At 37.6% G+C, this 27,948-nt stretch overlaps 5 protein-coding genes and 1 long non-coding RNA gene across 15 annotated transcripts in view; 2 read left to right on the forward strand and 4 right to left on the reverse strand.

The window, feature by feature from the left end:
• The first annotated feature begins 314 nt into the window (after window positions 1-314).
• LOC130417946 (uncharacterized) lies at window positions 315-10,182 on the forward strand. Of its 2 annotated transcripts, none has more exons than XM_056743823.1 (7): window positions 315-406; window positions 936-1,048; window positions 5,216-5,244; window positions 5,314-5,377; window positions 9,131-9,265; window positions 9,358-9,452; window positions 9,642-10,182. In XM_056743823.1, exons 2-7 carry the CDS (start codon window positions 943-945, stop codon window positions 9,978-9,980), a joined length of 768 nt encoding a protein of 255 aa, XP_056599801.1. In that variant the 5' UTR covers window positions 315-406; window positions 936-942; the 3' UTR covers window positions 9,981-10,182. The 2 variants fall into 2 exon arrangements, with proteins under 2 accessions (XP_056599801.1, XP_056599802.1); XM_056743824.1 differs by lacking the exon at window positions 315-406 and adding an exon at window positions 1,159-1,268 and having other exon boundaries at window positions 1,030-1,048.
• Window positions 9,167-11,197, reverse strand: LOC130417947 (uncharacterized). 2 transcript variants are annotated; one of them, XR_008906243.1, is made up of 3 exons: window positions 10,866-11,197; window positions 9,553-9,788; window positions 9,167-9,249 (listed from the first exon to the last, which is right to left on the reverse strand). It is a non-coding gene; the product is annotated as an uncharacterized LOC130417947 (long non-coding RNA). The 2 variants fall into 2 exon arrangements; XR_008906244.1 differs by lacking the exon at window positions 9,167-9,249 and adding an exon at window positions 9,300-9,399.
• A 650-nt stretch (window positions 11,198-11,847) lies between these two features.
• Window positions 11,848-14,426, reverse strand: sf3a2 (splicing factor 3a, subunit 2). Its single transcript, XM_056743671.1, has 8 exons — window positions 14,362-14,426; window positions 13,592-13,815; window positions 13,467-13,513; window positions 13,276-13,385; window positions 13,010-13,059; window positions 12,767-12,907; window positions 12,598-12,666; window positions 11,848-12,411 (listed from the first exon to the last, which is right to left on the reverse strand). The coding sequence occupies exons 2-8, from the start codon at window positions 13,787-13,789 to the stop codon at window positions 12,136-12,138; spliced, it is 891 nt and encodes a 296-aa protein (XP_056599649.1). The 5' UTR covers window positions 13,790-13,815; window positions 14,362-14,426; the 3' UTR covers window positions 11,848-12,135.
• A 2,573-nt stretch (window positions 14,427-16,999) lies between these two features.
• Window positions 17,000-20,331, forward strand: plekhj1 (pleckstrin homology domain containing, family J member 1). The gene is made up of 6 exons (XM_056743488.1): window positions 17,000-17,327; window positions 17,507-17,574; window positions 18,774-18,840; window positions 19,020-19,110; window positions 19,195-19,258; window positions 19,347-20,331. Exons 1-6 carry the CDS (start codon window positions 17,234-17,236, stop codon window positions 19,431-19,433), a joined length of 471 nt encoding a protein of 156 aa, XP_056599466.1. The 5' UTR covers window positions 17,000-17,233; the 3' UTR covers window positions 19,434-20,331.
• Window positions 20,332-20,433: 102 nt separating this feature from the next.
• On the reverse strand, window positions 20,434-23,360 carry tpgs1 (tubulin polyglutamylase complex subunit 1). The gene is made up of 2 exons (XM_056743693.1): window positions 22,962-23,360; window positions 20,434-22,546 (listed from the first exon to the last, which is right to left on the reverse strand). The coding sequence occupies exons 1-2, from the start codon at window positions 23,228-23,230 to the stop codon at window positions 22,000-22,002; spliced, it is 816 nt and encodes a 271-aa protein (XP_056599671.1). The 5' UTR covers window positions 23,231-23,360; the 3' UTR covers window positions 20,434-21,999.
• Window positions 23,361-26,923: 3,563 nt separating this feature from the next.
• Window positions 26,924-27,948, reverse strand: part of LOC130417691 (NACHT, LRR and PYD domains-containing protein 3-like) — a 47,447-nt gene continuing 46,422 nt past the window's right edge. For all 8 annotated transcript variants that reach the window (XM_056743401.1, XM_056743407.1, XM_056743406.1 and 5 more), the window contains 2 exons: window positions 27,753-27,926; window positions 26,924-27,424 (listed from right to left, as the gene is read on the reverse strand). In XM_056743401.1, coding sequence (XP_056599379.1) covers window positions 27,406-27,424; window positions 27,753-27,926 — 193 coding nt within the window. In that variant the 3' untranslated portion in view covers window positions 26,924-27,405. The remainder of the gene's footprint in view (window positions 27,425-27,752; window positions 27,927-27,948) is intronic.

Raw genomic sequence — 27,948 nt, forward strand, 5'->3', positions numbered from 1 at the left:
AGGTTTTGTGTATTAGCATAAAGAGACCAAACACTCGAAGATGAAGATGCTTTATAATGTAAAATGTACTTGTGTTTTTATGCACTTATGAAAGTGTTGTTTTTGATCACCATGATAAAATTTCACCAAATAACACAACAGCACATTCGGAAACATAAAGCTCAAAGTTTTTACTCGAAAATCAAATGTCTTCAGCTGTTTAAGATATAATATAGACTATCATGTTGACATTTGACTCACATTTCATTACAGGATTATCAGAGTCCTGCAACACTCTCGCGCGTGTTTTTATTCTACTGCACCTGTGCGTGGCTGTCACGCGCGCGCGTGCGTGTGTGTGTGTGAGCGAGCGCTCTGTTGTGTCCTCTCTGACCGTGTGTCCTCACGTCTCCTCACCTCCATGCAGGTAAGACTCTGTGTGTCACTGTGACGTCCACATCCAGACTTTGTGTTCATCTCACGTGTTTGATTTTCATCTGTTGTTACTATCAGAACACTGAGAAACTCACATGATCAGATACTATTAGTTCAAAACAAGAGGTTGTTTGACACAAGACATTTGCCTTTGGAGGGATATTAATGCTTTAGATATTTCTACATGTTTGTTCGTACCATTGGATTTAAAAATACTCAACACACACACACACACACACAGAGAGGTCCATTTCTGACCTATTCCATAACTTCCAAAGAATTTCATGACTTTTCCAAGTCTGAAAATCACAGCTTTTTAAAAGGTATTCTCCAACCATGTCTCCGTTCTCAAATAATTGCCTTGTGTCTGTTTTAAATACTATAGTATACTATACTATAGTCTTTCTACTATTGTGTGTGTTTTTCTGGGTGTTCATTTCTCTCATGTGAAATGAACTGGTGTCTATTGTTGACTGTCCTGTAACGTTGACCTCTGTCATGTAAATGTCATCTTTCATCAGGTGAGTTATGGATGAAAGCACATTTGAGACGTTTGAAGACGAGCTCGGTCAACCGCTGAAAGACGTTTTTCCTCCAAAGCCCCTCAGAACAGCTCGAACGGTGGGCCGAGCAGGTATTCAACATGAGAAAATAGTAAATGCACAGACACGATTCCTACTTTACGAAACATTAGCGCAGAGGTCAAGATGTCTTTGAAACAAAGCTTCTCTCTGCTAAATAAAGATCAGAGCTGAAGGCACGGAGAGTATTTGTGGTGTTCAAGTGAACAGTGATTCTAATAATATACATCTGAATGGCCTTGACCAACATGAGCAATGTAACACCAGTGTTGGGTAAGTTACTCTGAAAAAGTAATGAATTACTTGTAACTAATGACATATTCTATAGTGTAATTAGATTACTGTATAAATTACTCTCTCCAAAATGTATTTAATTTAAGGGAAGCCGAATTAGCTTTTAATCGTTCTCAGGATATTCATTTTTAATATCAACAATTTAATTTTTACTAGTCAAATGATCATTCTTGATTTCAAAAATGAAATCTCTACTAGTAACAATTGCTATTTTTGATATCAGTAATACAATTTTCACTAGTAAACATGTGAATTCTTGATATCAAAATTTTTATTTCAACACATTATTTTAAAAGTTATATTTCAGGTATCAGAAGTGCAATTAGTAAAAAACATAATTGTGATATCAATAATTACTTTCTTACATGAAAAAAGGCCAATTTCTGATATCAAAAATTCAATTTTACTTGTTGAAATGCTCATTTTTGATTTCTGTAAATTAATTTTAACATGTTGCATTTGGTATTTCTAATATCAGGAAATAGATTTCAGATATCAATAAATCTGAGAGCAATCTTAGATATCTAAAATGGCTTCCTCATAACAATCACATTATTTATATCAAGAATTCAAATTTTCACTGGTGAAAATGTAATTATTGATATCAGAAAATGGAATTTTTACATCTAGTAATTCAATTGTTTATATCAAGAATAAACATTATCTCTAGTAACCACACAATTATTGATATTAAACATTATGTTTTTTACTTGTAAGAATTGCATTTCTGATATCTGAAATAAGATTTTTAACAAATAAGAAATTACTTATTGATATCTGAAATTGAATTTGAATGGCAGTCGAATGTGATATTTAACTAGTAAAATAGAAATTACAGAAATCAAGAATTACGTTTTCTAATAGTTGAAATTGAATTTTTGGTATCAAGAATAAACCATTTCGATGAGTGATGACGTGATTGCTGATAATCAAGTAATCGCATTTTTACTAGTAAAAATTTAATTGTTGATATCAAATTTTTTCCCTGATAATTATTAGAAGCTAATTCATTTACATACATTTACATTTAGTCATTTAGCAGACGCTTTTATCCAAAGAAACTTACAGGTGGGGTAGGCAATGGAAGCAATTGGGACAGCATAAGTACAACAAAAGCATAAGTGCAATCAAAAAGAAGACTGGTCTCACATAACCTAACACAGTATACACAATCATTCATTATTTTTTTTTTTTAAGAGTAGGGAAGAAAATAGAGTCAGAACAGATCAGTCAGATGTTGGCAGAAGAGATATGTTTTCAGATGTTTCTTAAAGATGGCTACAGAATCTGCAGATCTTGTAGCAGTGGGCAGATCATTCCACATAGGTGGAACAGATCCGGAGAAGAGAGAGATCTTTTACCTTTTTGGGATGGCACCAAAGGACGCCGTTCGCTTGTAGAGCGTAGGGATCTGGCGGGTACATATGTCTGCACTAGCGAGTGAAGATAAGGTGGTGAACCAGTGGTGGTCTTGTAGGCCAGGAGCAGAGTCTTGAATTTGATGCGAGCGACTATAGGGAGCCAATGTAGCTTAATGAGTAGAGGAGTGACGTGTGCTCTCTTTGGTTCATTAAAGATAACTCTTGCCGCAGCATTCTGGATCATCTGTAGAGGTTTGGTTGTGCACAGGGCCGCATTACGAGCTCACTGGGCCCCGGGGCTATGAGTTACTGCAGGGCCCCCCCACCACTTTAGGTCACCAACTACAGAGAAAGAGGAAAAAAAACAGCTTTTTTCTAAAACACTGCTGAAGTTGTTTTACATAAATATAATCTAGAATCATTCAGAATAACTGTTGCCAATTCCTTTACAATATACAATTAAGAAAATAGCTTACCTTAAAAAAAGTGTTTCCTGCTTTTGCGGAAAGAGAAGTCCTTGATAATGTCACTGAAGTCAAGGGATCGGAGAATGTCATTTTCCAGGGACATCAAAGTAAGATGGTTCAGTCTCCCTTGTAACATGGATGAACGAAGACGGTTTTTGACCAAAGACAGTTTGGAAAAAGAACGCTCTCCACTGGCGTTAGTCACAGGCAAAGTCAAGAAAATACGAAGAGCTATGTTCATATTAGGGAACACAGACTGCAGGTTTTTCTTATAGCTGGAGCAAGGCTATGGCACTTTTGTTTTTTTTTCATTTTTTGTAAAGTCCTTGAATTGAGCAATTTCATCAGGGAAATCGTCTTGCAAATCCGTGTCGTATTTCTTCTAAAGAGACACAGCATTAGAATGTAGTTCCTCTGAGGTGATTGTATGCATGTTGCTCAGAAATCCAAAACTTTGCTCCAGATCTTTGTAGGATTTGTAGTGCGATCAAGCTCACTCACAAGTTTGTCAATTACGATATTAAAACACACAAACTTGAAACTTCTGTCTTCCTGACATTGTATAAAGTAATCAAATATTCAATACATAGCTTTCAATATAAATTCAACATCCATTCTTATTTAATTTACTACAGTGATTCAGTCAAGGACAGTAAATGACTTTCTTTCTGATGTTTGATTAACATTATTGACACAATGGCGACAGCAGCTTTATTAGCAGCTTCTGTCACTTTAAGACCAAGTGCGCTCTGCAAGACCGTCTCAAGTTCACCATGGTATCAAAACGAGCATTTACAAAATGAATCCTCTCCTGCTGCTTATTGTGTCGGAGCAGTTTAAAATAACTTGTATCTATACCACAATGCTTAAATACGTGTTTAAATTATAAACTTACATCATGATGATGGCGCAGCACAATTGACATATTTCTACCGGACACATTAGCATTATCGCCACTGCCAGCCCTTTAGGCGAATAGTTTGATCAAACACAAAAAGTAATATCATACATCCATCAAGTTAATAATCAAACTTTACAGTCAACGTTACCTGAAATATGTGGGGTCGCTGTGTCTTTATCATCAGCTCCAACATCCACCACTCCGTGATGATCAGCTTTAGTAAAATAACCCGATAGTTTTGGGATTTTACTGAGTAGCTCATGTTTCCTCTGCTGTTTAGCTTTTAAAAAATCATTTTTTGAGCCCCACTCGCACATTGTTTTTTTAAAGATGACATTTTTAACTGTCGAAGACTGTTTTTTGCGTGGCAATTTTAAGAATAGTCTAGAATGAAGTGAAGAGTGGAGGCGATGGATTGATTGGTTGATGCGTAGGCTATATTCTAATAAGGCATCGCCTGATAGGCCTAAGCTGAATTGTTGTATATAAAATAAGCGCTACTAAATAACAGGGCTAATTTGTGGGGGGCGTGGTAAGGCTTTGGCAATCAGATGGCTAGTAGTAATCAATCTGCTCCACAGCCAATCACGGGCCTCCTCCTTGCTCGGGCCCCGGGGCTTTAGCCCCGCCTAGCCCTATTGTTAATGCGGCCATGGTTGTGCAACCTGGAAGCCTACCCAGTAGCGCATTTCAGTAGTGCTTGCCATATTAATTACTCATTACTAATTACTTTCTATATGCTACCTCGGCCTTGATTTGTTAAAGTCCCCGTGAACCAGAATTTGCTTTCATTTTTACTTCCGTTTTATGACACATTTCCGAGTAAAAGGGAATTTCAGAGAAAATGAGTGGGTGTGGCTTGACAGCTGAAGGGGAGGAGTTAAATGATGCTCCACCCAGGCCGTCTAATTTACCTCACTTGAAATTGATAGTCATTACAGGAAGAAAGTGTATTTTCAGATTTTAACTGAAGATTATGAGGTCACATAAATTTGAAAAAGAAAATGACGAACATTGATAAACTATTTACTATAAACGCTGAAATATTTAATGATAAAATAAGAATTGTCATTTTTAATTTTATATTTACATTAATCATACAATGATTGTTGAACTTTTTTTTTTATAAAAAATAATAATAATAACATTGTTGCATGTGTTCAGTGTTTTTCTCACCTGTTTGTTGTTTTGTTATAGAGATGTACACACAGAGGAGAACACGAGAGGTGAGTGACATCTCACTGTCACAATCAAACTGGTGAATTATTCACTTAATAAACATTCTTCGCCGACAGGAGACTCCAGGCCTCCAGCAGGTGCCGAAGATGACTCCACGAGAACACCCGTTGTCCAGTGCAAGTATGTCACAGGCTCACCTGCCACAACCTCACTTCTGCTCGTCTCTAGACCTTTAACTCATTTTTAGTTCTAATTCATTTAGATACTTTTAACTCCGTCTGCTTTTGTGGTGGCATTTAATAAGTGTACCAAATGTTGCCGCCGGTGGTCCAGTGGACTGTGTGAACATGCTTTAGGTCACTACCCATCACCTATTCTCCTCTCTCTCTCTCAATTTAAGTTTGCCTTATTGGCATGAAAAAATGTACATTCGTATTGCCAAAGCATTTGCAGCTGGGCTGCGTACAAATAAAGATAATTATATTAATGAAAATCATAATTTAGTAAAGTGTGATGTGTGAAGTGTAACTTAAAGTGGTTTATAATTTATGTAAATAATAAAATAAAATACTCAAATAAGGTGTAATATATGTAGTGTAACTTAAAGTCTTTTATAATATATGTAAATAATAAAATAAAGTGTGATGTATGTACTGTAACTTAAAGTGGTTTATAATATATGTAAATAATAATAAAAAAATAATATTAAAATAAAATAATAAAATAAAGTATGTTGTATGTAGTGTAACTTAAAGTGGTTTATAATTTATGTAAATAATAAAATAAAGTGGGGGGCACGGTGGCTTAGTGGTTAGCACGTTCGCCTCACACCTCCAGGGTTGGGGGTTCGATTCCCGCATCCGACTTGTGTGTGTGGAGTTTGCATGTTCTCCCCGTGCCTCGGGGGTTTCCTCCCCTGGTCCAAAGACATGCATGGTAGGTTGATTGGCATCTCTGGAAAAAATTGTCCGTAGGGTGTGAGTGCGTGAGTGCATGCGTGAGTGAGTGAGTGAATGAGTGAGTGTGTGTGCCCTGCGATGGGTTGGCACTCCATCCAGGGTGTATCCTGCCTTGATGCCCGATGACTCCTGAGATAGGCGCAGGCTCCCCGTGACCCGAGGTAGTTCGGATAAGCGGTAGAAAATGGAATGGAATGGAATATGTAGTGTAACCTAATGTGGTTTATAATTTATGTAAATAATAAAATAAAATAATAAAATAAGGTGTGATATATGTAGTGTAGCTTAAAGTGGTTTATAATATATGTAAATAATAAAATAATAAAATAAAGTTTTATGTATGTAGTGTAACTTAAAGTGGTCAATAATATATGTAAATAATAAAATAAAATGTGATGTATGTAGTGTAACTTAAAGGGGTTTATAATATATGTAAATAATAAAATAAAATAATAAAATAAAGTGTGATGTATGTAGCGTAGCTTATAATATATGAAAATACACTGCCCTTCATAATTATTGGCACCCCTGGTTAAGATGTGTTCTTTAGCTTCAAATAAATTCAGTTTTGTTCTAAATCATACAGGACCACAATGAAAAAAATATTTAACCTATTTAATATTTAAATATAAACCTTTAATTCAAGTGCATGTATTCAGTGGGGGAAAAAAATCCCACATAAAAAAAATATTATTTTACATCAAATCATGTGTGCCACAATTATTAGCACCCCTGATGTTAATACTTCGTACAACCTCCTTTTGCCAACAAAAAGGCACCTAATCTTCTCCTATAATGTTTCACAAGATGGGAGAATACAGAAAGAGGGATGTTCGAGCATTCCTCTTTGCACAATCTCTCTAAATCATCCAGTGACCTGAGTCCTCTCCTCTGCACTCTCCTCTTCAGCTCACTCCACAGATTTTCAATGGGGTTGAGGTTTGGGGACTGAGATGGCCATGGGAGGAGCTTGATTCTGTGTCTGGTGAACCATTTCTGTGTAGATTTGGCCACATGTTTAGGGTCATTATCTTGCTGAAAGACCCAGTGACGACCCATCTTCAGCTTTCGGGCAGAGGCCACCAGATTTTGCTTTAAAATGTCCTGTTATTTCAGTGCATTCATGATGCCATGCACCCTAACAAAGTTCCCAGGGCCTCTGGAAGATAAAGAGGCCCACAGCATCACCGATCCTCCCCCATACTTCACAGTGGGCATGAGGTGCTTTTCTGCATACTCATCTTTTGTGTTCCGCCAGACCCACTTAGAGTGATTGTTGCCATAAACCTCTATCTTGGTCTCTTCTGACCAAAGCACACGGTCCCAGTTGAAGCCACAGAACTGCTTAGAGAACTCCAGACGTTTGTGTTTATGATTGTGAGTGAGAAAGGGTTTTTCTGTGCATGCCTCCCAAACAGCTTGTTGGCATGTAGATAGTGCCTGACGGTTGTTTTGGAGACTTTGTGACCTCAAGATGCTACCATTTGTTGCAATTCTTTCACAGTGAGCTTTGGAGAACTTTATATTTCTCTTACCATCCTCCTCACTGTGCGTGGAGGCAAAATAAACTTGCGTCCTCGTCCAGGCTTGTTTACCACTGTTCCAGTTGTTTTAAACTTCTTAATGATTCCTCTGACAGTAGATATGGGCAGGTGCAGGCGAGTGGCTTTTTTCTTATAGCGATTGCCTGACTTGTGAAGGTCGACACACATCTGCCTTACTTGTATGGTGTGTTCCTTTGTCTTTTCCATGTTGAAGAGTGGATAAGAGAAATGGCCTCTGTGTCACGTCATAGTAATACCCCAGGGAAACAGGAAGTGATGAATTACGAATTAAATGTTCCTAGATACACTTGGTAAACTACTGTAGAAATGACCGAAATACTTTAATTGCATATATTTCCCAGGAATTGTTAGGGGTGCCATATAATTGTGGAACATGTGATTCTATTAAAAAATAATTAGTCACGGATTTTTTCCCCCCTTTAAATTCACTTGAGTTGAAGGTTACATTTTTCTACAATTTTCAGTGTGAGAGTATGCTTCTGCAATACAAATTTAATTTATTTTAAGGCTTTTAACACATCTTAACCAGTGGTGCCAAATATTATGGAGGGCAGTGTATATAAAAACAGAAATAGTTTAAACAAAGATTTGCAAAAGCAAAATATAGATTTAAGTAGCGGAATAAAGGGATATAACAATATGATGTTACATATATTGGAAGCTCTCTCTCTCTTTCTCTACTGTACTGTAAATAGGCAAAGAAAATATAACAGAAAGATTTTGCCTTGTGAATATCTCAAAAGACAAGAACAGCTTCTTCTTGCAGGCCATCTCAATATTGAACAGCAAGCACATCCTCCATTACCTATCTTTACTGTTAAGCGTAATATATCTCTGTGCAATATCTTATACTCTCATAAGTCAAAAGTTGTGAGTCCGTGTTGGGGGCGTGTTTGAACTGCTGTATATACATATCTGTCTTCTGTGTTTGCACCTTTTTGATTTTACTTTATATAATATAATGTAATATGATATAAAGTAATACTGTAATATAATATTTTATAATATAATATACTATTATATTTTACTATACTATTATATATTATATCCTTTTAGTCTCATGTGTTCTATTCTTTTCCTTTATATTTGGCGTGTACCGTGTGTCGAAGACAACAGTGCTCGTGTAAACAGAACAAAGTCCTTGTGTGCGTGTGCATGGCGAATAAAGCTTACTCTCATTTTGCGAAAAAGTATAAATGTAGTTGTCCGTTATGTTGAAATGACAGAACTGCTAATGCTGATTGATTTATACATTTAACTGCTTTTTCAGACTGACCCCTGTTAAAATCACCACCTTTGATTTCTGCTGCTTTTGGGAGATTGTGACTGAATTTTTAAAAAGTGTTTCCTCATCTTTTATTATAAATCCCACATGAAAATCATCTCTATTCTTCTGTCCATCTCTTCAGCGTCATTGCGTAAATCGATGTCCATTCAGAATCTGGCTCAGATTGAGACGCCGTGGGAGGGTGTGACACTCAACAGATGTCTGATCATCGCCATAACCATCCTGGTGCTCACCTGCGGTCTACAGAGAATTAACGGCAAGTTCACAACGTCGCCGAAACCTTCCTTTAATCTCTTTAACCTCCTGAAACAAACTCTCAAAGTCAAATGAAATGTTCTCTGCACACAGAGGCTCTCAGGGGCCGTAAAGATGTCGCTGAAGAGTTCACGGCTGTGAGTGAGCGACACACTTTCATCAAGAGAGCAAAACTACCAACACATGAGGTGAGAGAGAGAGAGAGAGAGAGAGAGAGAGAGAGAAAAGAGAGAGAGTGAGAGAGAGAGAGAGAGAGAGAGAGAGAGAGCATCTCCATTATTCACTGACCTTCACGATCTTTGTGATCTGGTTCTGTTTCAAGTAAATAACATCAGAACGTTTTGAGCTGACGAATGCCTTTCACGTGATGTTCTCAGCCTGAGACGTCTTTATGGGACGCGTTCTTCCAGTGGGTCACTGACGATGACGACGATGAAGGCAAAAGCAAACGTAGATCCAAGAGGGCTTCTCAAGAGAGAGCGTCCGGGGGCTTCAGACACAGGGCCGTTCCAAACCTGAGACTCCTGAAGAAGAGAGAGAGTAAATTCAGCGAGAGGAGAGGAAGGCGAGACGAGGGTGAGATGAAAGAGAGAATGATGAGGACGAGAGAGAAAGTCAGGAAGAAAATAACAGAGGAAGAGGAAGAAGTGGAGAAGACGGAGAAAACAAACACACCAGTGAAGGATCACAAACAAAAACTCAAGAGAAAACCGTGAGAAGACTCATGACAAATCTGGCCTGTTAACATCCTTCTTGAAATGCGTTTTGATGATTTTTGCCCATAAAATAAAAAAACAATAAAGAGTGAGATACTTTTTTGACCACATTTACATGATCTTAAACGTTACAAATACGTTCTTTTCGTAGATTCTTTCACGTAGGCCTATATACCGTTTCATCGGACGCGCGCGCCCGATCCCCAAACATCCGGTTTGTGTTAGGCTAGTCTAATAGTTTAGCAATTTATATTAGATTTAATTTATGTTAATATTAATTTGTAGTATTGTTTAACTGAATTATAATTGTATTAAACACATGATTTGTTGAATTTTGTTGTATGTTCATTTTGTAAAAAAAATACATTTGTTCCTTTAGTTCAGTCGCATTTTAAAGAAAGCGTGTGGTGCACTGACATCTAGCGGATGAGCTTGGTATCGAAGTCTAAAGTAAAAATATTGAAGAGACAAGTTAAAGCTGCAGTATGTAACCTTGGTATTTGACCACAAGAGGGCGCATTTCCAACAATAACAAAGGCGAAGCTTGATGACGCTATGAAGCAGGTGACGATGGGAGATGTCGTTTTAAATGCGTTTTCGCCATAGCGATGTATCTAAATTGGATAAACGAATCATGATCACGGATGAGCTAATTTATTTGATTTTGTATTACCTGTATATCTGATCGTATTATTTTATGTCATCATAATTAATGAACTGCAAGGAACGTGAAATGTTATGCTATATTATCCCGTTACAACTTACAGCTATTTGTTAAATGATTTGTTGGGTTAATGTTGTGCAGTGTTACGTGTTTATGGTTAATGCCGTGTTGTTTAACGTGCTCAAACCACTCGTTCTAAAATAAATAATTGATTTGCGTACCTGTCTATCAATACACTCGCGAGAGCAGAGTCTCTGTCAAGTCCAAGATTGTCGCGCAGCTCTCTCCATCTCGAAAACGCCTGGCCGATATTTATCCTGGTTTTATTCCTCCGTTTGTCACACTGTCTGCGTGTATCCAAATATGGACGCTTCCGTTTTACTGGCACTTCAATTCTCGCCAAAGAGTAATCGTGATCCATAACAACCACTTCCGCATTTCACCATGTGATATTATGGTCTACACCGGAACAAAGTATAGAGCGGACATTGCGTCACTGAGAGGCGACATTTCTTTTCCGGGACGGCCAGTTATTTAAAATCGGAATTTCTCTGAAATAAAAAATCTTTAGAGACTTTTGAAATATTGTAAGTACACAACTGGAGGAAATATATCACACTGTGAAAGTTATTTTCTGAAATTTTATTACAAAATTATTACATACTGGAGCTTTAAACCAAGTAACTGTTCTTCTCGGTTTCTTTTGATTGTTAGAAATAATCTACAGGCACTCTATTGTTTGTGAATGTGTACCTGAAGTTCAGTTGGCGTCACAAAAGTGCTCATGCGCAGTAAGGTTTATGTTGTTAAGAATAAACAGTCTATACAAACAACTAGATGGCACTTTAAAATTGGGCTGTATTTTTTTTCATTCTTATATCATATGATAATGGTAAATAAACCTTTGTTTTAACTCATTGAAGTTAATAACAACAACTTTAGCAGTTTGTTCTGCCAATAAATCCATAATTATATTTATTCATAAACCAAGCACCATTTACAACCCCTTTAATCTGAGACTAAAACTGATTTAAGGACAAGGAACAATTCACCTGCAATATAAAAAAAGTCTTTCAAATATCGTTGTCATAAGCACTTGGTTTATGTGTATGTAGTCACAGAAACAAATGCATTATGCTGGAATGCTGTACTTTAACAAACCTGAATGCAAAACCTTCTTTTAAGAACAGAAATGCAACAAGCAACAATTTTTTTCCTTTTAATACTAAAAACACAAAAAGATCAATTGGACATCGTTTGGTGGAGTGGGATTGCAGTGAGATTCACAGATTTTTATACACATAAGAAACACATTGGGACACCCTACACAAACCTCATGAAATCTTTTGACTGGTGTACACATTTACAGCGTTATCAATAACGTATTCAGAAGATGAAAAACATGAGGAAGCTGGTTTACAAACGTGTCCATGGTGTCTAGAGAGATAAGAGTTAAAATAAAATCTTCGAGAAAATCTCCTGGATGTTCAGTTATTGCATTCCGTGTTGTCCGCCCGTGTGGAAGTGGTGCCTCAGGTGGGGTGGAAGGGCACCCGGTGGAGGCATTTGTGGGTGCATCTGGGCACCAGGTGGCAAAGGAGGCATTCCTGGGATGCCGCCGGGTGGAGGAGGCATCATGGAGTCACCGGCTGGGCGCGGCCCCATTCCAGTTATGAGTGATGGCGGACGCTTGATGCCAATGGACACCGCTTGACCCGGCGCAGCGGTCAGAGATTTCTCCATCTTAAAGTGAAACTGCAGAAAGAACTGGAGAAGAAGAGATTGTGTGTTTAACACAAGAAAGGTCACATAAACGATAGCTGCAATTCCAAAACTCAATATTAAAAAAACGTAACCTCTACATTCAAAGTAGATTAGAAAGTACAGACTAGAGTAGATAGTACATTTCAAGTGAACATTAGCAAGATGCCGTCATGAAAACATTTCTCTCACTTGTTTTGTTTCCCTATTCCAGTGAGTCCAAAAACGAGTCTCTGCTTTGTCAATCTCACGACTGGGGACCTGAAAACAAAACAAAAAGAGATGAAATTCGTTTACGTCATGTAAAGCAAAGGAGTTTGAGCTTCACATTACTTCTAAAGCATATTGACACACGACAGACCTTGAACGAGATGGTTTCGTAGGGTTCAGCGGCAAACAGGAGGTACTGCCAACGACGGTCTGGTGGTTCGATTCTCTGCTCATATGCCGACATAAACCGATGCCTCGGTCCGATACCTTCTGCTACCTCTGGATAGTCAATCTGAAAAAACAGAGAAACACTTTGAGAAATGTCAAAACTATCAAAGAAAATCATCAACTTTGCAGACAGATGAATGGACCTGATCCTAGGAAATAAGGTTACCTGGAAGAGCAAGCTCTGCTGCCCACTTTCTGAATCCCTCTGTTTCGTGACTGAGTAAGAAAAACATATTTAGAAAATGTGCTACTACATGATTTAACAGGTGAATGTAAAATATGAATTGAAACATTTTATAGATCAAAACACAAAGACTGACTTTACTTTTTATAAAACGGATAAATCATTAGTGAAATAATTTGACATCAATACACATGTGTATAAGTCAGAATGTTTTTTTCATAATTTATACACAGGACATGATCTCATACCTTTATAACCTGGTCGACCGATCTTGACAAATTTCTTCACTTCAACCTTCACTTTCTCTGGGGCGGGCTGCGCCGGCGATTCCTTTGCCTCTTTCGCGGCTCGTCTCGCTCTGAAACAAAAGAATAAAGATATCAGGTGAGTACCCCTCCAACGCAGATCCCCCAACACATGAATGAAACGCTGGACTTACAGGTTTGTCTGATGCTTCTTGCCCTGCGTGTGAGCCAGATAACTTCCCTAAAGGAGACAAACATGTGAAGTTGAACACGACCACACAATCATGTTCATATGGTGATCATCTGTCAAAGGTCTCACCTCATTGTTGTGAAGCGTGAGACACAGTTTACACTCATATGAGCCCAGGTGGTTTTTCATAAAGTAAGGATCTTTATTGATGTCTATGGTCTCGAGGGCGAGCTGCCGCAGACGCTCGCGTCGGTCCCGGTTGCTCTCGGACGAGGACGCGACGCCACCGCTGCCCGTTTTCCCTCCAGCTCTGTGCTGGAAATCCATGATGACAGATCCTCGCAACGATACTCCTGGAGTCACATAACACACAAACAAATTTGACTTTTATAACAAGATTTCGTTGAAATGCTTTAATGTAGACTTTGATGTATAGTGTGACTTCCACAATTATTGTAAAAATAAGTCCCCCAAAAATCACGATCGCTCAGGTTAAGGGACCGTGAAGCAAAGTTTATTTACACATTAAATCTTTACAGTAAAAACAAGCCGAATAAAAACACAATATTAGAAAATCGCCAGAAACTTCGCCTGCAAGTCAAATGACAAAAAACTGGAAGATAAACACTCTTTAATGTTTACTAATTATCAACTTGACCAAAAACTGCTTAAAGTAAATAAATATGATGTTAGATATATACAAAGAGAAATATAGCCGTTTTAAAAATATAGTTTAAACACTCGTTGAGCTTCATTGAACGCTTACAGCTCAATAAAACCTCACAACATAACGCTCGTGAGTAACGTTAAATGTAATGGGTCTAATGTGCTACTTAAGTCTAAAAACAAGTCGGTTTTAGTTCGCAAAAAAACATTTTAAAACATGAATTTTAACTCACGCTGCCGCCGTTGTTACACCAGTGCGCAAACGCGAAAACAATGCACTTCCGGTTCCTGTTATTTCATCTTCTTCTTTTTTCGGATTTATGGCGGGTAGAACCAACGTAAAGGCGCATTATCGCCACCTACTGTGTTGGAGTGTGAACCAGAGTTTGCCCTTTTCCCCGAAGAAAATAAATAAATATATGTATTACATTAATAAACATTTTCTTATGAATAATATTTAGATCTTGTAAATTCTCTTAATCAACTGTGTTCTTTTGAGATAAAGAAATAAACTCTCCATTCCTTCCTGTATTTTTGACGCGCGCAACTTTATTTAAAAACGTTGACAATCGCTATACAGCAAAATCCGTGTATCATTCGTTCTTTTCATATTCAATTGAGATTTCAAAATCGGAAAATTTAAAAACGGTTTGTTATTTCGTTATTCGTTTATAAATGTAATACCAAAAAACAAATAACGGGTCATTTTTCGTACTTTTGATTTAATGCTCAGATCAAAAATAGGAAATGAAATAAAGGGGGCACGACCGATTTTGATTTTGATATTTAATTTGTTCGATTTGCGTGAACCGGAAGTTATCTTCGTGTGTGTGTGTGTGTGTGTGTGTGTGTGTTGCACTTGGACGTTTGCCGCAATTGCAAAAAGTTACTGGGTATACTGGGTATAACTCTAATGTAGAACGTCTAACACACCCTCAAAGAAAGGTCAGATATGGCACCCCAAATTGTCCAATAACCCCAAAATGCTACAGTAAAACAGTTTTCATGCATGACAGTAGACATCAAGACAAGGTATAACTAGCTGTGGAACTTTGAACGCACCATCAAAGACATACTTGTACAAAAACACAGTTCTGTGTCAAAGTTTACTTAAATCTATATACATGTAACTACATAGCAGTAATATAATGTGTGTATAATGCACTGGCTAAGACCAACAAGAGTATAATAAATTGTATAAGAACAATGGATCAGTAAAAAATTAGAATAAGCTTTATTTTCCAATTGTGCACACACAGACAAGCAACGTGTTGTGGTTGTAGGAGCTCAGAATGAAACAATACAGTAATAGACAAAGACAGGAAATGGAAAAAATAAATATATAGAATAAAAATAAAATACGTCAATGATGAAAATAATTAATTTACATAAGAGGTAAGAGGGACAGTCAATTAAAGATATGCAAAGTATAACAAAACGGTGTATGCTATGCTTTTTACAAATATACACGTAAATTAATTATGCATAAACCGTACTGCATGCTCTGCACCAGAATATTGCACTTTCAAACATGTAGGTACTTTTGGATTCGATTAATATTCATGGTGGAGATAGGCTGCCTAAAAAACTGTTCGATCAAAGTAATATAGAGAATGTTAAGGGGAGTGGGTGATGGAGGTTCCACGTGAAGTTCACGGTCATCTCAAGGGGCATTCAGCAGGTCATGAGCAGCAGCCCATCCTCTGTGAACGCTCTCTCTCACACACACACACATACACACGCCAACAGACACACACACACACGCCCACACACACGCCCACACTAACGCGCGCGCACACAGAAACACACACACAAAAAAGTTTTTACTTTAAAAACGTAAAAGAAGAGAAACGCGAGATGGTCCCTAAGAAGCTAAGCGTGAATAAGAAACTGCGAATAAGAAGCTGGATTCAGCCTCGTCTCATTTCAGAACATCGCTGGATACCCATCTTCTGCAGCGTAGTGAAAATCTCTTTATGTGTCTTGACAGTATCAAATAAGTCTTTAATTAAATCAGCATATGATTCCAGTGCGGCCAGGGTGTCGATACGAAATTATTAAAAAAAATACTGAGTCAACCACTGCAAGATTGAGGTTTTTTATGCTTCTTTAAACTTTTTGCAAATGCGGCAAACTTCCAAGTGCAACACACACACACCGACACACACACGAAGATAACTTCCGGTTTACCCAAATCGAACAAATTAAATATCAAAATCAAAATCGGTCGTGTCCCCTTTATTTCATTTCCTATTTTTGATCTGAGCATTAAATCAAAACTACGAAAAATGACCCGTTATTTGTTTTTTGGTATCACATTTATAAACGAATAACTAAATAACAAACCGTTTTTTAATTTTCCGATTTTGGAATCTCAATTGAATATGAAAAGAACGAATGATACACGGATTCAGCAAACATAAATATGAAGAGTTTGGTTCCCAAATGAGTAAAAAATAATAACATAATAATCAAAAATCATGTTTTTCTATTGTGCATTCCAATTGATATCAATCAAACTGCAGTTGGTTTGTTTTAATTTAAGCCATAATACCTCCAAAAAATACAGCTAACTTACACAATAATCACAATTGGCCTACAGGATTTCATTTTGGAATCAAACTCTTCATAGATATATCTTTTTTTTCTTACAAACATAAATATATGTGTTGGTGAACTTAAAAAAAAAACACTGTTATTAAACACGCCATTCTACAGAAAGGTTTCTTCTTAGAAAAGTGCAATGGCATATTTGAGCAATTTAACTATATAGATAAAGCAAATGCACAACATGACATAAATTACATTTGAAGAAAAAGCTTTGAGATATTTTTGAGGTGTTACATGAGCGCCCTCTGGCGACCGGATGAGTTCAGTTCCTGCTCACACGGTGTGTTTGAGTGTGTGTGTGTGTGTTGTGTGGCGTATGTAAGTGACACACATATTAACTTAATTCGGTTCAGAGTGCGATCAGAACACGATCAGAGGACTTTAATGAGCACGTCAGAATGACTGTCAGCGCGAGGAGCGTCTGATGCGCTTCAACAACACGGAACTGCCGTCACGATGAGACATAACGAGGAGTTCGTGCTTTAAGAGCCAAACATGAGATTTAACGAGAAAGAGTTGATCTTCCTGAGCCGCCAGCCGTCAGATAGATCGGCCGAGCTGGGCATGAGAGGCCCGAAGAGAGGAGACGGTAAGAGCCGATCACTTCATCTCGACCGTTGCGTGTTTCATCACTGTGGGTTTCTAACACGCGTCACGTTATCAATCATCATCACGACTGACACCCAACACAACTACAGTGATCGTGTTATGAAGATCAGTAAAGTGTTAGTAGTGGACAGGAGGTTTATAAAGTTTCTTTTATTTCAGTGGTGAAGAGGCGTCTAGTGAAACTGATCGTGAACTTCCTGTTTTACTTCCGGACCGATGAGGAGGAGGTGAGTTTCGTCACAGTCCCTGCGGTCCAATCAGGACACTGTCCGTCATAATAGTATTCGAAAGTAAAATTAGTTCGTCCCACATCGTAGTATGTTGAAAATAGTGTTCCAAAGATTCCCGGATTGGCCTTCCGGTAGCACCGCGAGTAGGCGGAGTTTAGTGACGCTGCACTGTATTAATAAATTATATCACTGATGCGTCATTAAATTGGCAATTTACGTACAGTAAACATAACATAAGAAATAGCGAATAAGTAAATGCATTAATGGAAAGAAGAGCTGTATTTTGATGTGTGTGACAGTTAATGGCCACACTGTTGTCTAGGCCAGGGGTTTTCAAAGTTTAAGGACACCCAAATATGATGCACCTTGTGTGAAGGACCCTCATCCGAAAATACATATCCAACTATTTTTGTATTTACAGTATAAAGAAACATGTTCGATAAATAAGTGCGGTATTCTAAAAGCAATGTACAGTTTTGTTGGATGTATAAACTGAAAGAGGAGAATTTTCAATTTTATTTTACTGTTCTGACTTTCATATTTTTTTTAAGATTTTAAAAGACTGCTTTATAAAGATCATAAATAGTATGCGTGACGCAAATAAATAAGACAGAACACTTAGAAATAAATATATACTTCTTTTCTCAAAAAAGAAATTCTGGGGAACCATTAGAACCTCCTGGAGAACCCCTGGGGGTCCCCGGACCCCAGTTTAAAAACCCCTGGTCAAGGCAACAACGGCCACTTCCGTTTCCTGTTAGTATGTCCCAGTACGGTCAATCTCGTTTGCCGTGCACTCAAAAGCACATACTATTCAAACACTAAAACACTAACTACTATTAGGGCGTATAAGTAGGATGAATTTGAACTCTGGGAGTCTGATCTGAATCAGGCCCTACGTTCCTTTCTTAAGAGCCCTGCTCCCTTCCGAGGGTGCACCCTCCCGAGTAAGAACTTTGAAGGGATGAAGTGTATGGGGAACCAAACACACTTCTGTGCCATCTTCAGGAGATGCAGTCACGGCCCAAAGGAATGTGGGAATGAATTGGTTGGAAGTCCTTCGATCTGAAGTGCCCCCGGAAGTGGAATGGGATCCAGTTTGTTCTCAATTCAAAGTGCCCTTCAAAGGGGGTTTTAGAATGCTGATCCGTGTCACTGTTTCATTTTATTCATGTTGACATGTTGTGTGTTTTCAGCCCATCGGTGCTCTGCTGTTGGAGCAGTGTCGGGTGGAGAGAGAAGACGAGCTTGTTTTCTCTATTGGTAGGGGGTGGAAATGATCTGATTCTCTGATTAAAGTTCTTGCTCTTTGTACATTACATTTACATTTTTCCTAGAAAAAAAAACAAGATTGTATGGTGATATTTTCACATAACTCAAGATTCACTTTATTTGGACGGACCTTTAAAAGAAAAAGATGACCAGTGTTTTACGTTTTTCAGTGTTTCTAGACGAGGCCGAGCGGAAGTATTTGTTCGAATGTGATTCTCGGACGCAGTGTGTGGAGTGGATAGATGCCATCATGAAATCCAGGTGATGGACACACACACACCGCCTCCTCTGCATCTTATATTTATACACAAATCTCATCACTGAAATCTGTCCTCCGCTTTACAGCTACGAATTCATGCGCAAAAACCTCATATTCTACCGCACGGAAATCCATCGATTGACTGGCAAGGTGAGACTGATAGCATTGATCATTACACAAACACCTGTGCTATATCAGCTCAAGATGAGTAACGTATGTGTCATGTTTGGTCGATCAGGACCCTCTGGAGCAGTACGGGATTTCAGATGAGACACGCTTTCAGGTCAACACTGGTCTTCCTCCTCTGCATCCACCGCTCCCGTGAACATGAAGCCATCGTCACTTGTTCTGCGTTAACCTGCAGTCACATTCGTATGTAGATCACTGTACGTTCATAGAGATGACATCACTGTAATGGGCGTCTGCTGTGTTGAGCCAGTTGCAATAGTTTTATTATTTGGGTGTGGAGGCGAGCGGGATATAATGGGAATCTAAAATTAATTTGATTTTATTTGTTTTGTGTGGACATGCTTAAAGCTTTAGCACATCATCATCTTTCTCGTTTAAGTGCACTAAACTGTGTAGTGTTCAGTAATGGTGTGAGTCATGGAGGGTCTGTATTCAGGGCACTATATTCTGTCTGTAAGTATTGTCAAACATTTCTTTTGCCTCTCATTTCACATCACAATCAAAGGGAAAACGTGTCTAAAAGATTTAAAACAATTGTGTTTTTAAGAGCACATGGTGTCATCTTTATGAAAATGAATCACATCTCATTACTTTAATGGCTGAGTATTCTCATTATTGTCATTTTTATTTCTATTTTTGTTTTCTAATTGATTTTGGGGTGAGCTGTGAGCTAGACACACTTTGTTTTAAACCTAGTCATTTCAAATTTGTTAGAATTAGATGATGAAATAGTTGTGTGTTGTAAAGAAGCAGATGGAAGTAACAATGAGTTCAAATGTACACTAACCCCTTTATCAAAAGAACGTGTAGTGTTCAGATGGGTTTGTTTAACTGGTGGGAGTCAACAGCAAAATATGAGGAGATGACTTTTATTATGTTATCGTGGGTTTAACGCACGTTTTTCAGGACCTTGAATAACGCAGTTCTTATTTCTGAATATTATGAAGGTTTTGTTTGCAATTTCTTGTTCCCAATGGCATGATATGAAAATTATCTTATTTTATTAATAAAAACAATATATTCCTCTTAAAGAATCCAATTGATTTCTTTAATGATACAAATTGCTTTAATGACACAAATGCTTACAGACCACTTTGGAAACGTAAACGATGCTGGTTCAACACCGGTCCAGAAAAACACACAAACAAACAGGTATAACTCAAATAAAACAAATATCTTTTAAGTTTAATTAAATCTTCAAGATCAGAAAATAAAAAGTGTTTCTGGATCAGTGTTCACATCCAGCAATGCGATCTATAAGTATCAGCACAATAGATCAACAGGTCATACAAATGATTTATTCTAATATTTCACCATTCATGTTTATGCTAATATGAACAAAAGAAAGGAAGGCGGATCAATACCGTCCAGTAATTTGATCAAAACATTCTTGGTGATTAAAGAAAGAAAAGCGACACAAAAAGCAAACTTGTAAAACATTTGCGTTTTAATGTTCAAAAGTAAATTGTGTGGATGTTTATATATATATATATATATATATATATATATATATAAATATGAAGAGAACTAGAGGTTGAAGCAGAGCAAGAGCAGACATGCACGTTTGTAATGTGCTGATGGAGAACACGTGACTGTCACTCACACCGTTGAATTATTGACACAAGGACTCTTATTACATTTAATAACACACTGATGACTGAGGAGTCTGTACGAGTGAAACCTGCTTTCTGTTTCTACACAATGATTTTAAGACATTTATTAGAAAGGTTGGCCAAAAAAAACGATTCATCGTTTTTAAAAATGCGATCGATTCAATATCGATTCTCAAAAGCCGTGAATCGATTTCTTCTGAAATGTCACTTTATAAATGGTGGATGTTACATCAGGGAGCGTTTCATGTGCCGTGTCTGACTGAAACCGCTCCCTTTATAGGGATAGGGAGCGGTTTTAGACACAGCCACAGTTTTGACTAGAAGAGATAAGGCTATTGTTAAATGGTTTTATTGAACACCTTCCAGCCATCAGAATCGAGTATTCAAACAGACCATGGTTTAAAATAAAGCATGTTTAACACAACACAGGTTTAATAAAGTTTGCTCAACTATGATGCGTGTTACAAAGCTTCTTTTTCCACCATTATTTTCCCATAGTAGGAAAAATTACTTTATCATGTTTTGTTGTTCTTTTGAAAACAAAAGAAGATATTTTGAAGAATGTAGCACAGCAAACAGTTCTGGGGCACTATTGACTAACATTGTATTTTTTCCTACAATCGGAGTCAAAATCTGTTTGGTAATAACATTCTTCAAAAAATCTTTCTCTGTGTTTATCAGAACAAAGACATTCGTACAGATTTGGAACAGATCAAAGATGAGTAAATGATGACAGAATGTTGGGTGAAGTATCCCTTTTAGCTTTAATAAAATTGAACCTTTAATTCATTCAGACAAGCTAAAGCAAAAGTTATGAAGGTGAAAAGGAAACCGTGCCAAACAAGATTTTCACAAATCTTTCCTTTCCTTCTTGACCTCATGACTCTCAAAGTTCACAAACAGTAGATGTAGCTGAGGTTAAAGCGTGAGTTTCATCCCTGCACCAGCGCAATGAATCACTTCTCATGTCAGTCTGATGTTCTCTGTCACCAGAATTAAAATCGAAACCAGTAACTCACGTGATGATGTTTTAAATTCCAGAACGTTTAGGCTTTACTTCAAAAGCTCTCTTTATGCGACCGAAGGCCTTCAAGTGACCTTTCGCACCCGAGCTATGAAGAGTGCAGCTGCAGCATCTTCAAACTCCTGAGCGTCCATAGTGGGACCCTCCTGCTGTTGTGAAGGGGGCCGTGCCTCTGCCATGGCCTGAGCCAGCTTAGCAGGCGAGATCTTAGCGCTGGCCTCCAGGTAACGTGCCACGTCGGCCCCGTCGGCCGTCTCGAGTGCCTCCTGGAGGGTGGCGAGCACGGCCTGGCACAGCGCTCTCTCCGCAGGTCTGTCCGGAGCTCTGGCCACCGCCGCATACAGGCACTGAGACTTACGGATGTAGTCTGCGAACACGGAGCACGTGAGCACACCCTGCCGGAACAGCTCGAAGGGCACGGCCTCGTAATCGTGACACTGGATGCGTTGCAGGAGGGGTGCGGCGCTGGCACCGGAGAGCCCGCCCTCACTGCACAGGCACCGGAGCACCTCCGTGTACACGACCCCACGGACCCCTCCGGCACTGCGGCGACGGGGGGCGCTCTGCGTCAGAAGTTCATACGCCACTCGGACGTTATTGTTGAATGCAGATCTGTGTCATGTTAAAGAGAAACGGTTCAGTTAATACATTTATAATGCTAATATGTTTCTGTAATGGTATTTCGTGTCGTGGCTGTGAACCTGAACGCGAGTCTTTTGTCAATAAAACACAAAAGAAGATATTTAGAGAAATGTCTCAGTGGTTTTGTGATCATACAATGTAAGTCAATGGGGATCAATGTTGTTCCATTATCAACATTCTTCCAAATATCTTCTTTGGTGTTCTACAGAAGAAACTCACACAGGTAACACATGACATGAGGACGATTAAACGATGAAAACATGTATTTGTGGACTACCCCTTTATCGAAGTATCTTTTACTAATTCATTATACGAAATTGTTTAGAATTATAAAGAAAAACGTGAAAACAAAGGTTTTATCAATATAGTAAAGAAGTGTTAGGACCTCTGCGAGTGATGGGACAGACTCAGGTGCCACAGCGATCTGCTGACGGTCAGATTCTCCGCACTTCCGTCATCCACCTCCGACGACAAATGACCGAAATGTTCTGCCAGAAAGCCGATGGGGTCGTCGGATCTGGACTCGACCAGTTTCAGCAGAGCCCCTCTGAGCAGCGCGCTGACGCCGGACTGAGATAGAAACTCGTGGTCCGTCTCGCATTTGGCTGCTTTTGGATCGGACATCACTGGACCGGACCGTCGCTTCTCCGCCATCGTTTCTTTTCGTCTGATTCTGACTTTAAATGATCCCTTTTGCCAACTAAAACATCGTGTTCCGGTTAAACGCCTCTACGAAAGAGACGGTTGCTATGGACACATGACTCGGATCAGATGATGCGCATGCGCAAATGCGTCTTAATGCGCTGCTGAGCGCACCGATTATGTCACATGACAGCAACATATTGGAGAGCGATTCAGAATTCCACAAGGATTTGTTTTTTTTTCTCAGAAATATGTGAACTATGACCTATGATCTCTATTGTATTGGTTCTAAAAATGTGGCAAAAATGAGAATCTGTCTGCAATGTCTTCTACATGTATTGCACTATAACTTTAATAACCACAATAACTCATCTACTGCACTGTAACTTTAATAGCTAAACTCTGTAATTAATGCACACTTAAGTCACATGCACTATTGTATAGTCTATATTGTTATCTGTTCATAACCACCTGTACATTAATGTTCACAGTATATAGCCTTCTGTCTATATTGTTCATAGTACATACCGACTGTCATATTTTCATAGTACATGCCCATTGTATAGTATTTTCCTAATATTGTATTCTGTATTTATTCACACTGTATATCCTGCACTTCTGGTTAGACCTAAACTACATTTCGACACTGTACTTGTATATGTGTAATGACAATAAAGTTGAATCTAATCTAATCTAATTTTAAAGATATGTCTTATTTCATTCTGTCAATCATTTTATGTAAAGCACTTTGAATTGCCCTTGTGTATGAAATGTGCTTCATAAATAAACTTGCCTTGCTTTGCCTTTAGAGAACGTTACTTTCTCATAACGTTCTGGGAACCAAGACCTAACGTTAGGGGAACGTTACCTTAACGTTATAAAAATCATGAAACTAACGTTTTATTTCCGTAATCATAATCAAAAACGAATCTTTAAAAAAACTTTCTGGGAAAGAAACGTTCCCAGAACTTTAGCCTAAAATATTTTTCTCGGGTCCGTTTGGCCTCACTACACGTCAGTAATGAATACATCAATGGTCTGTTTTTATCCATCTCTTGTCTAATCTAATTAAAATAAGTAAAATAAATCACAAACAATATGGAGGAAGAAATCAATGCATTCTAATGTATATAACACATACCTTTTACTACTATAGTTTATTCTTATTTTTTACTTGTACATATTTACATACACACATAAGTTTACTCTCTATAGCTTTTCTCTAATGTTTATTGTATTGCATTTCTTAATTTTTTATACCCCTTATTTAAATCATCTGTGTAACAGTTTTCTATTGTTTGATGGTCTCTGTGTGTTGTTACTGATTCTGTACTGGTTGCTCCTGTCACCAAAACAAATTCCTTGTGCAAATATACTTGGCAATAAAGCTCTTTCTGATTCTGATTCTGTCAACATCAGACATTTTAGATATTGAAATAAAATAACCAATGACTTCAACACAATATTTAAAGCAGATTTTTATTGACAGAAGAATAAACATTTAATTATCTTCAGGCTAACAATATTTTTGTCTCACCACAGAAGTATTTGCGCGGATCTGTCTTTAGATTTAACAATCAAATGCCATGAGTTTCAGTCCTTACATCATGGTCTGTTGATTTAGATTTCAAATAAATCGAAAATATAAATTTACTCTCAAATGGGGATATTTTTAAATACATAAACCTCTAAAATAATGGGTGAGGTAAAACGAAATGACCGCAAAATTTTTAAATGACGGGAGTGAGCGAACACACATACAGTAACAAACAACCACACTTAAGAATACTGGATTTATATGATTGAATTTTAATTTAGCTTAACTAGTTTATTATTTTACACCATTAAAGGGGACATTTATTAATTTAATTTGGGCAGTATAACTTTGACAGCTTTGACCATTTTTACCATTTAAAAAAGAACCAAAACAAGAACCATCAGGGAACATTTGCTGATTATTTCCTGTTTGCAAAATAATAACCAAAAAAGAACAATCAGCAAACGTTATTTTCTGGTTTCAAAATAAATAAATAAATAAAATAAATCACCAAAAGGGAACCAAAAATAACGTTAGAGGAACGTTCTGTGTTTGCTGGGATTGAAGAGGATATGTCCACACTTGACACGATAGGGGCGACGCGACACCACAAAAGACATTAGAAACGCATTAGAAGTCTTTATAATTTCAATTTTTGTCCACGCTGGATGCGGCGCGACGCGACAAACCCATTAAGCAGATGTCACGCATGTCGTGTCCGGTGTGGTAACGGTGTTAGGCACTTTAAAACGCTTTTCATGAAAAACATGTTTTCATAGGTGTTTGCTTGAACATTCAAAAGTATATGTGAGCAATGTATATACGTGTATGCATGCTTTTATATATGTATTCATTAGCGCAGTTTGATTTAAACCCTATACGGCGCCTCACACCGTGCTGTCAAACGATATCTCACGCTCGAGTGTAAAGCAAGCTAGCTGGGTTAGTTCTCTGCACGCACTCCTCCCGAACTTTGTTAATAAAACATCATGTCTTCACATCAAAATTGAACTTTGGAACGCAGAGAAACTTGCAGTAACTTGCTTTTTCTGGCGATTTGCATGCATATGAATGGAAGTTACGAAACGCTTAGTATGAGCGCACCCTTAGACTGAAGGCTGTTTAAAAAAAATATTTGGACACCCCTGGGTTATGGGCTGTGTCAGAGTATACAAGAAACAATCTGTCCTCAATTGTTTTTTATATTTAGGGTGAATTACATTACTATTCTCCACTCAGTTTATTGCTATAATTCCCGCCTAAAAAGTTCAAACCAGTTTTCTAGAAACTACATTTTTTCCAAAGGACTACAATGTAATGCATTTGTTTAATGCAGCATATTTTTAAATACAGAAGTCTCTTGAACGCATGGATGCATTACATGATGTTAAAGGGAACCCCGGGAATAGAGAGATGTATACAGTTACACATTCGGCGTGCGGTTCATGTCCGACATCTTTTAGCTCTGGGACCGCTCCATCTATCCTTTTCAAGCTATCTCCAAATCCAGCGTTATATCCACAGTTTATATAACATTCATCACCCAAATGCAGTGAATAAACAAACACAGCTGTGCTCTGTCTCTTACTGAGTGACGCGTGGCTGTGCTTTTTCCAGGAGAATTATGCAAAAAGCAACTAAATGTTTTTTTAGGGAATTTCGCGATCGAAAAAAACTTTCCAAAACCTTTACAAACTCAAGGGGGGATGATCAAGCACAGAAATACTATGTGATAAGTCCAACATGTTTTTTGACAAGTTGACCATGTTAAGCATGAGAAGCCAGCATGTTTAACAGTTAAAGACTGCATTTATTTATTTCTTAATTACATATTATTTATTAGAATGATCTGCTTGTTGTATAAACACCATGCACTGTGCTGTGTTTTAACTTTTCTGTTTTCCTGTTTGCCCCTGTAAAGCTGCTTTGGAACAATGCACATTGTGAAAAGCGCTATATAAATAAACTCGAATTGAATTGAAGAAGTCAGAATGCACAAAACACTGTTGCACCACCCCTTTAAAAAACTAAATGTAATCCTCATTTTAACCTGAGGAGGCGCCATTATCTTTCTTCATGACATTATCTGGTTACACCACAGACAGCCAAACATCATCAACACATCAGTTCTTCTGTAGATATAAGGTGCTGTGAGTTAAAGATAAAAATAAAATTTCATACATTTTATTATTGTTGGTCAAAAACATTACAAACATACATATCATAAAATCATTGTGAATTTAATAAAGGTCTATACAAGATATTTCAAGCTATAGTAAAATGCATTTGATTCAGATTTTTATATATATATGTATATTTTTTGTTTTTCTTAAATATATGCATGTATGTGTATGTGTTTATTAATACAACATTAATATGCACAGTACACAAACATATTTTATGTCAACAAAAACTTATATTCTGCAAATGTGACACAAAAAACTCAGATTTAAGGACGATCCTGCTGCATTTGAGCTCTTTATAGTGCGCTGGAGCAGAAAAACATGAAAAGACAAACAATCAACAGTTTGTTTGTTTACATCTCTAACAGACGCCCTCATGTTGAGCTCTTATGAGTCACTGATGTTGTTTGTCCAGTAGGAGACAGAAAACAACTCTTGTAGTTTATGACAAAACACAGTTGCTTGGTTTATAATTTTGGCTCAATCCTGTAAACATTAAAGAGAAACATCAGATATTATTATTATGAACTCATCACAGTGATTATCAACAGATATCATAAAACACTGACTTGTGTAGTGATCATAAAATATGATAAATATAAATGTACACACTTCTAAAGTGACTTACAAATGAGAATAACAACAGAAACACTTCATCTTAAGAACAACACAACACAGGTAGTGTAAATATAACAAGACTAATAGATGAAAGTGTATTTTTAAAGAGTCACTTTTATCAACAAAGAGTATAATTTATAATGACATTGAATTTAATAACAAAATTGATAATTTGAAGAGTAAATAAATAACTCACTGTAGTTTCTGTAGTTTACATTGTGGATCCTTCAGTAGATCAGAGAGCTGCTTCACTCCTGAATCTCCTGGATTATTATATCTCAGATTGAGTTCTGTCAGGTGTGAGGGGTTTGATCTCAGAGCTGAAGTCAGAGCAACACAACCTTCAGATCCAATACTGCAACGAGCCAGACTGCAGAGAAAACATTAAATTC

The sequence above is a fragment of the Triplophysa dalaica genome, chromosome 3 (genome assembly GCF_015846415.1).
Source record: "Triplophysa dalaica isolate WHDGS20190420 chromosome 3, ASM1584641v1, whole genome shotgun sequence".
NCBI classification, from domain to species: domain Eukaryota; kingdom Metazoa; phylum Chordata; class Actinopteri; order Cypriniformes; family Nemacheilidae; genus Triplophysa; species Triplophysa dalaica.

Excerpts from the sequence above, each read along its gene's own strand:
- LOC130417946 (XM_056743823.1), top strand. The coding sequence starts at position 943 with ATGGATGAAAGCACATTTGAGACGTTTGAAGACGAGCTCGGTCAACCG. Across the intron at positions 1,049-5,215 it reads TCGAACGGTGGGCCGAGCAG|AGATGTACACACAGAGGAGA; the intron begins GTATTCAACATG and ends GTTTTGTTATAG. Across the intron at positions 5,245-5,313 it reads CACAGAGGAGAACACGAGAG|GAGACTCCAGGCCTCCAGCA; the intron begins GTGAGTGACATC and ends CTTCGCCGACAG.
- sf3a2 (XM_056743671.1), bottom strand. The coding sequence starts at position 13,789 with ATGGATTTCCAGCACAGAGCTGGAGGGAAAACGGGCAGCGGTGGCGTC. Across the intron at positions 13,386-13,466 it reads AAGAAGCATCAGACAAACCT|AGCGAGACGAGCCGCGAAAG; the intron begins GTAAGTCCAGCG and ends CTTTTGTTTCAG. Across the intron at positions 12,412-12,597 it reads GGAATAGGGAAACAAAACAA|TTCTTTCTGCAGTTTCACTT; the intron begins GTGAGAGAAATG and ends CTTCTTCTCCAG.
- plekhj1 (XM_056743488.1), top strand. The coding sequence starts at position 17,234 with ATGAGATTTAACGAGAAAGAGTTGATCTTCCTGAGCCGCCAGCCGTCA. Across the intron at positions 17,575-18,773 it reads TCCGGACCGATGAGGAGGAG|CCCATCGGTGCTCTGCTGTT; the intron begins GTGAGTTTCGTC and ends GTGTGTTTTCAG. Across the intron at positions 19,259-19,346 it reads TCCATCGATTGACTGGCAAG|GACCCTCTGGAGCAGTACGG; the intron begins GTGAGACTGATA and ends TTGGTCGATCAG.
- tpgs1 (XM_056743693.1), bottom strand. The coding sequence starts at position 23,230 with ATGGCGGAGAAGCGACGGTCCGGTCCAGTGATGTCCGATCCAAAAGCA. Across the intron at positions 22,547-22,961 it reads CTGTCCCATCACTCGCAGAG|ATCTGCATTCAACAATAACG; the intron begins GTCCTAACACTT and ends AACATGACACAG.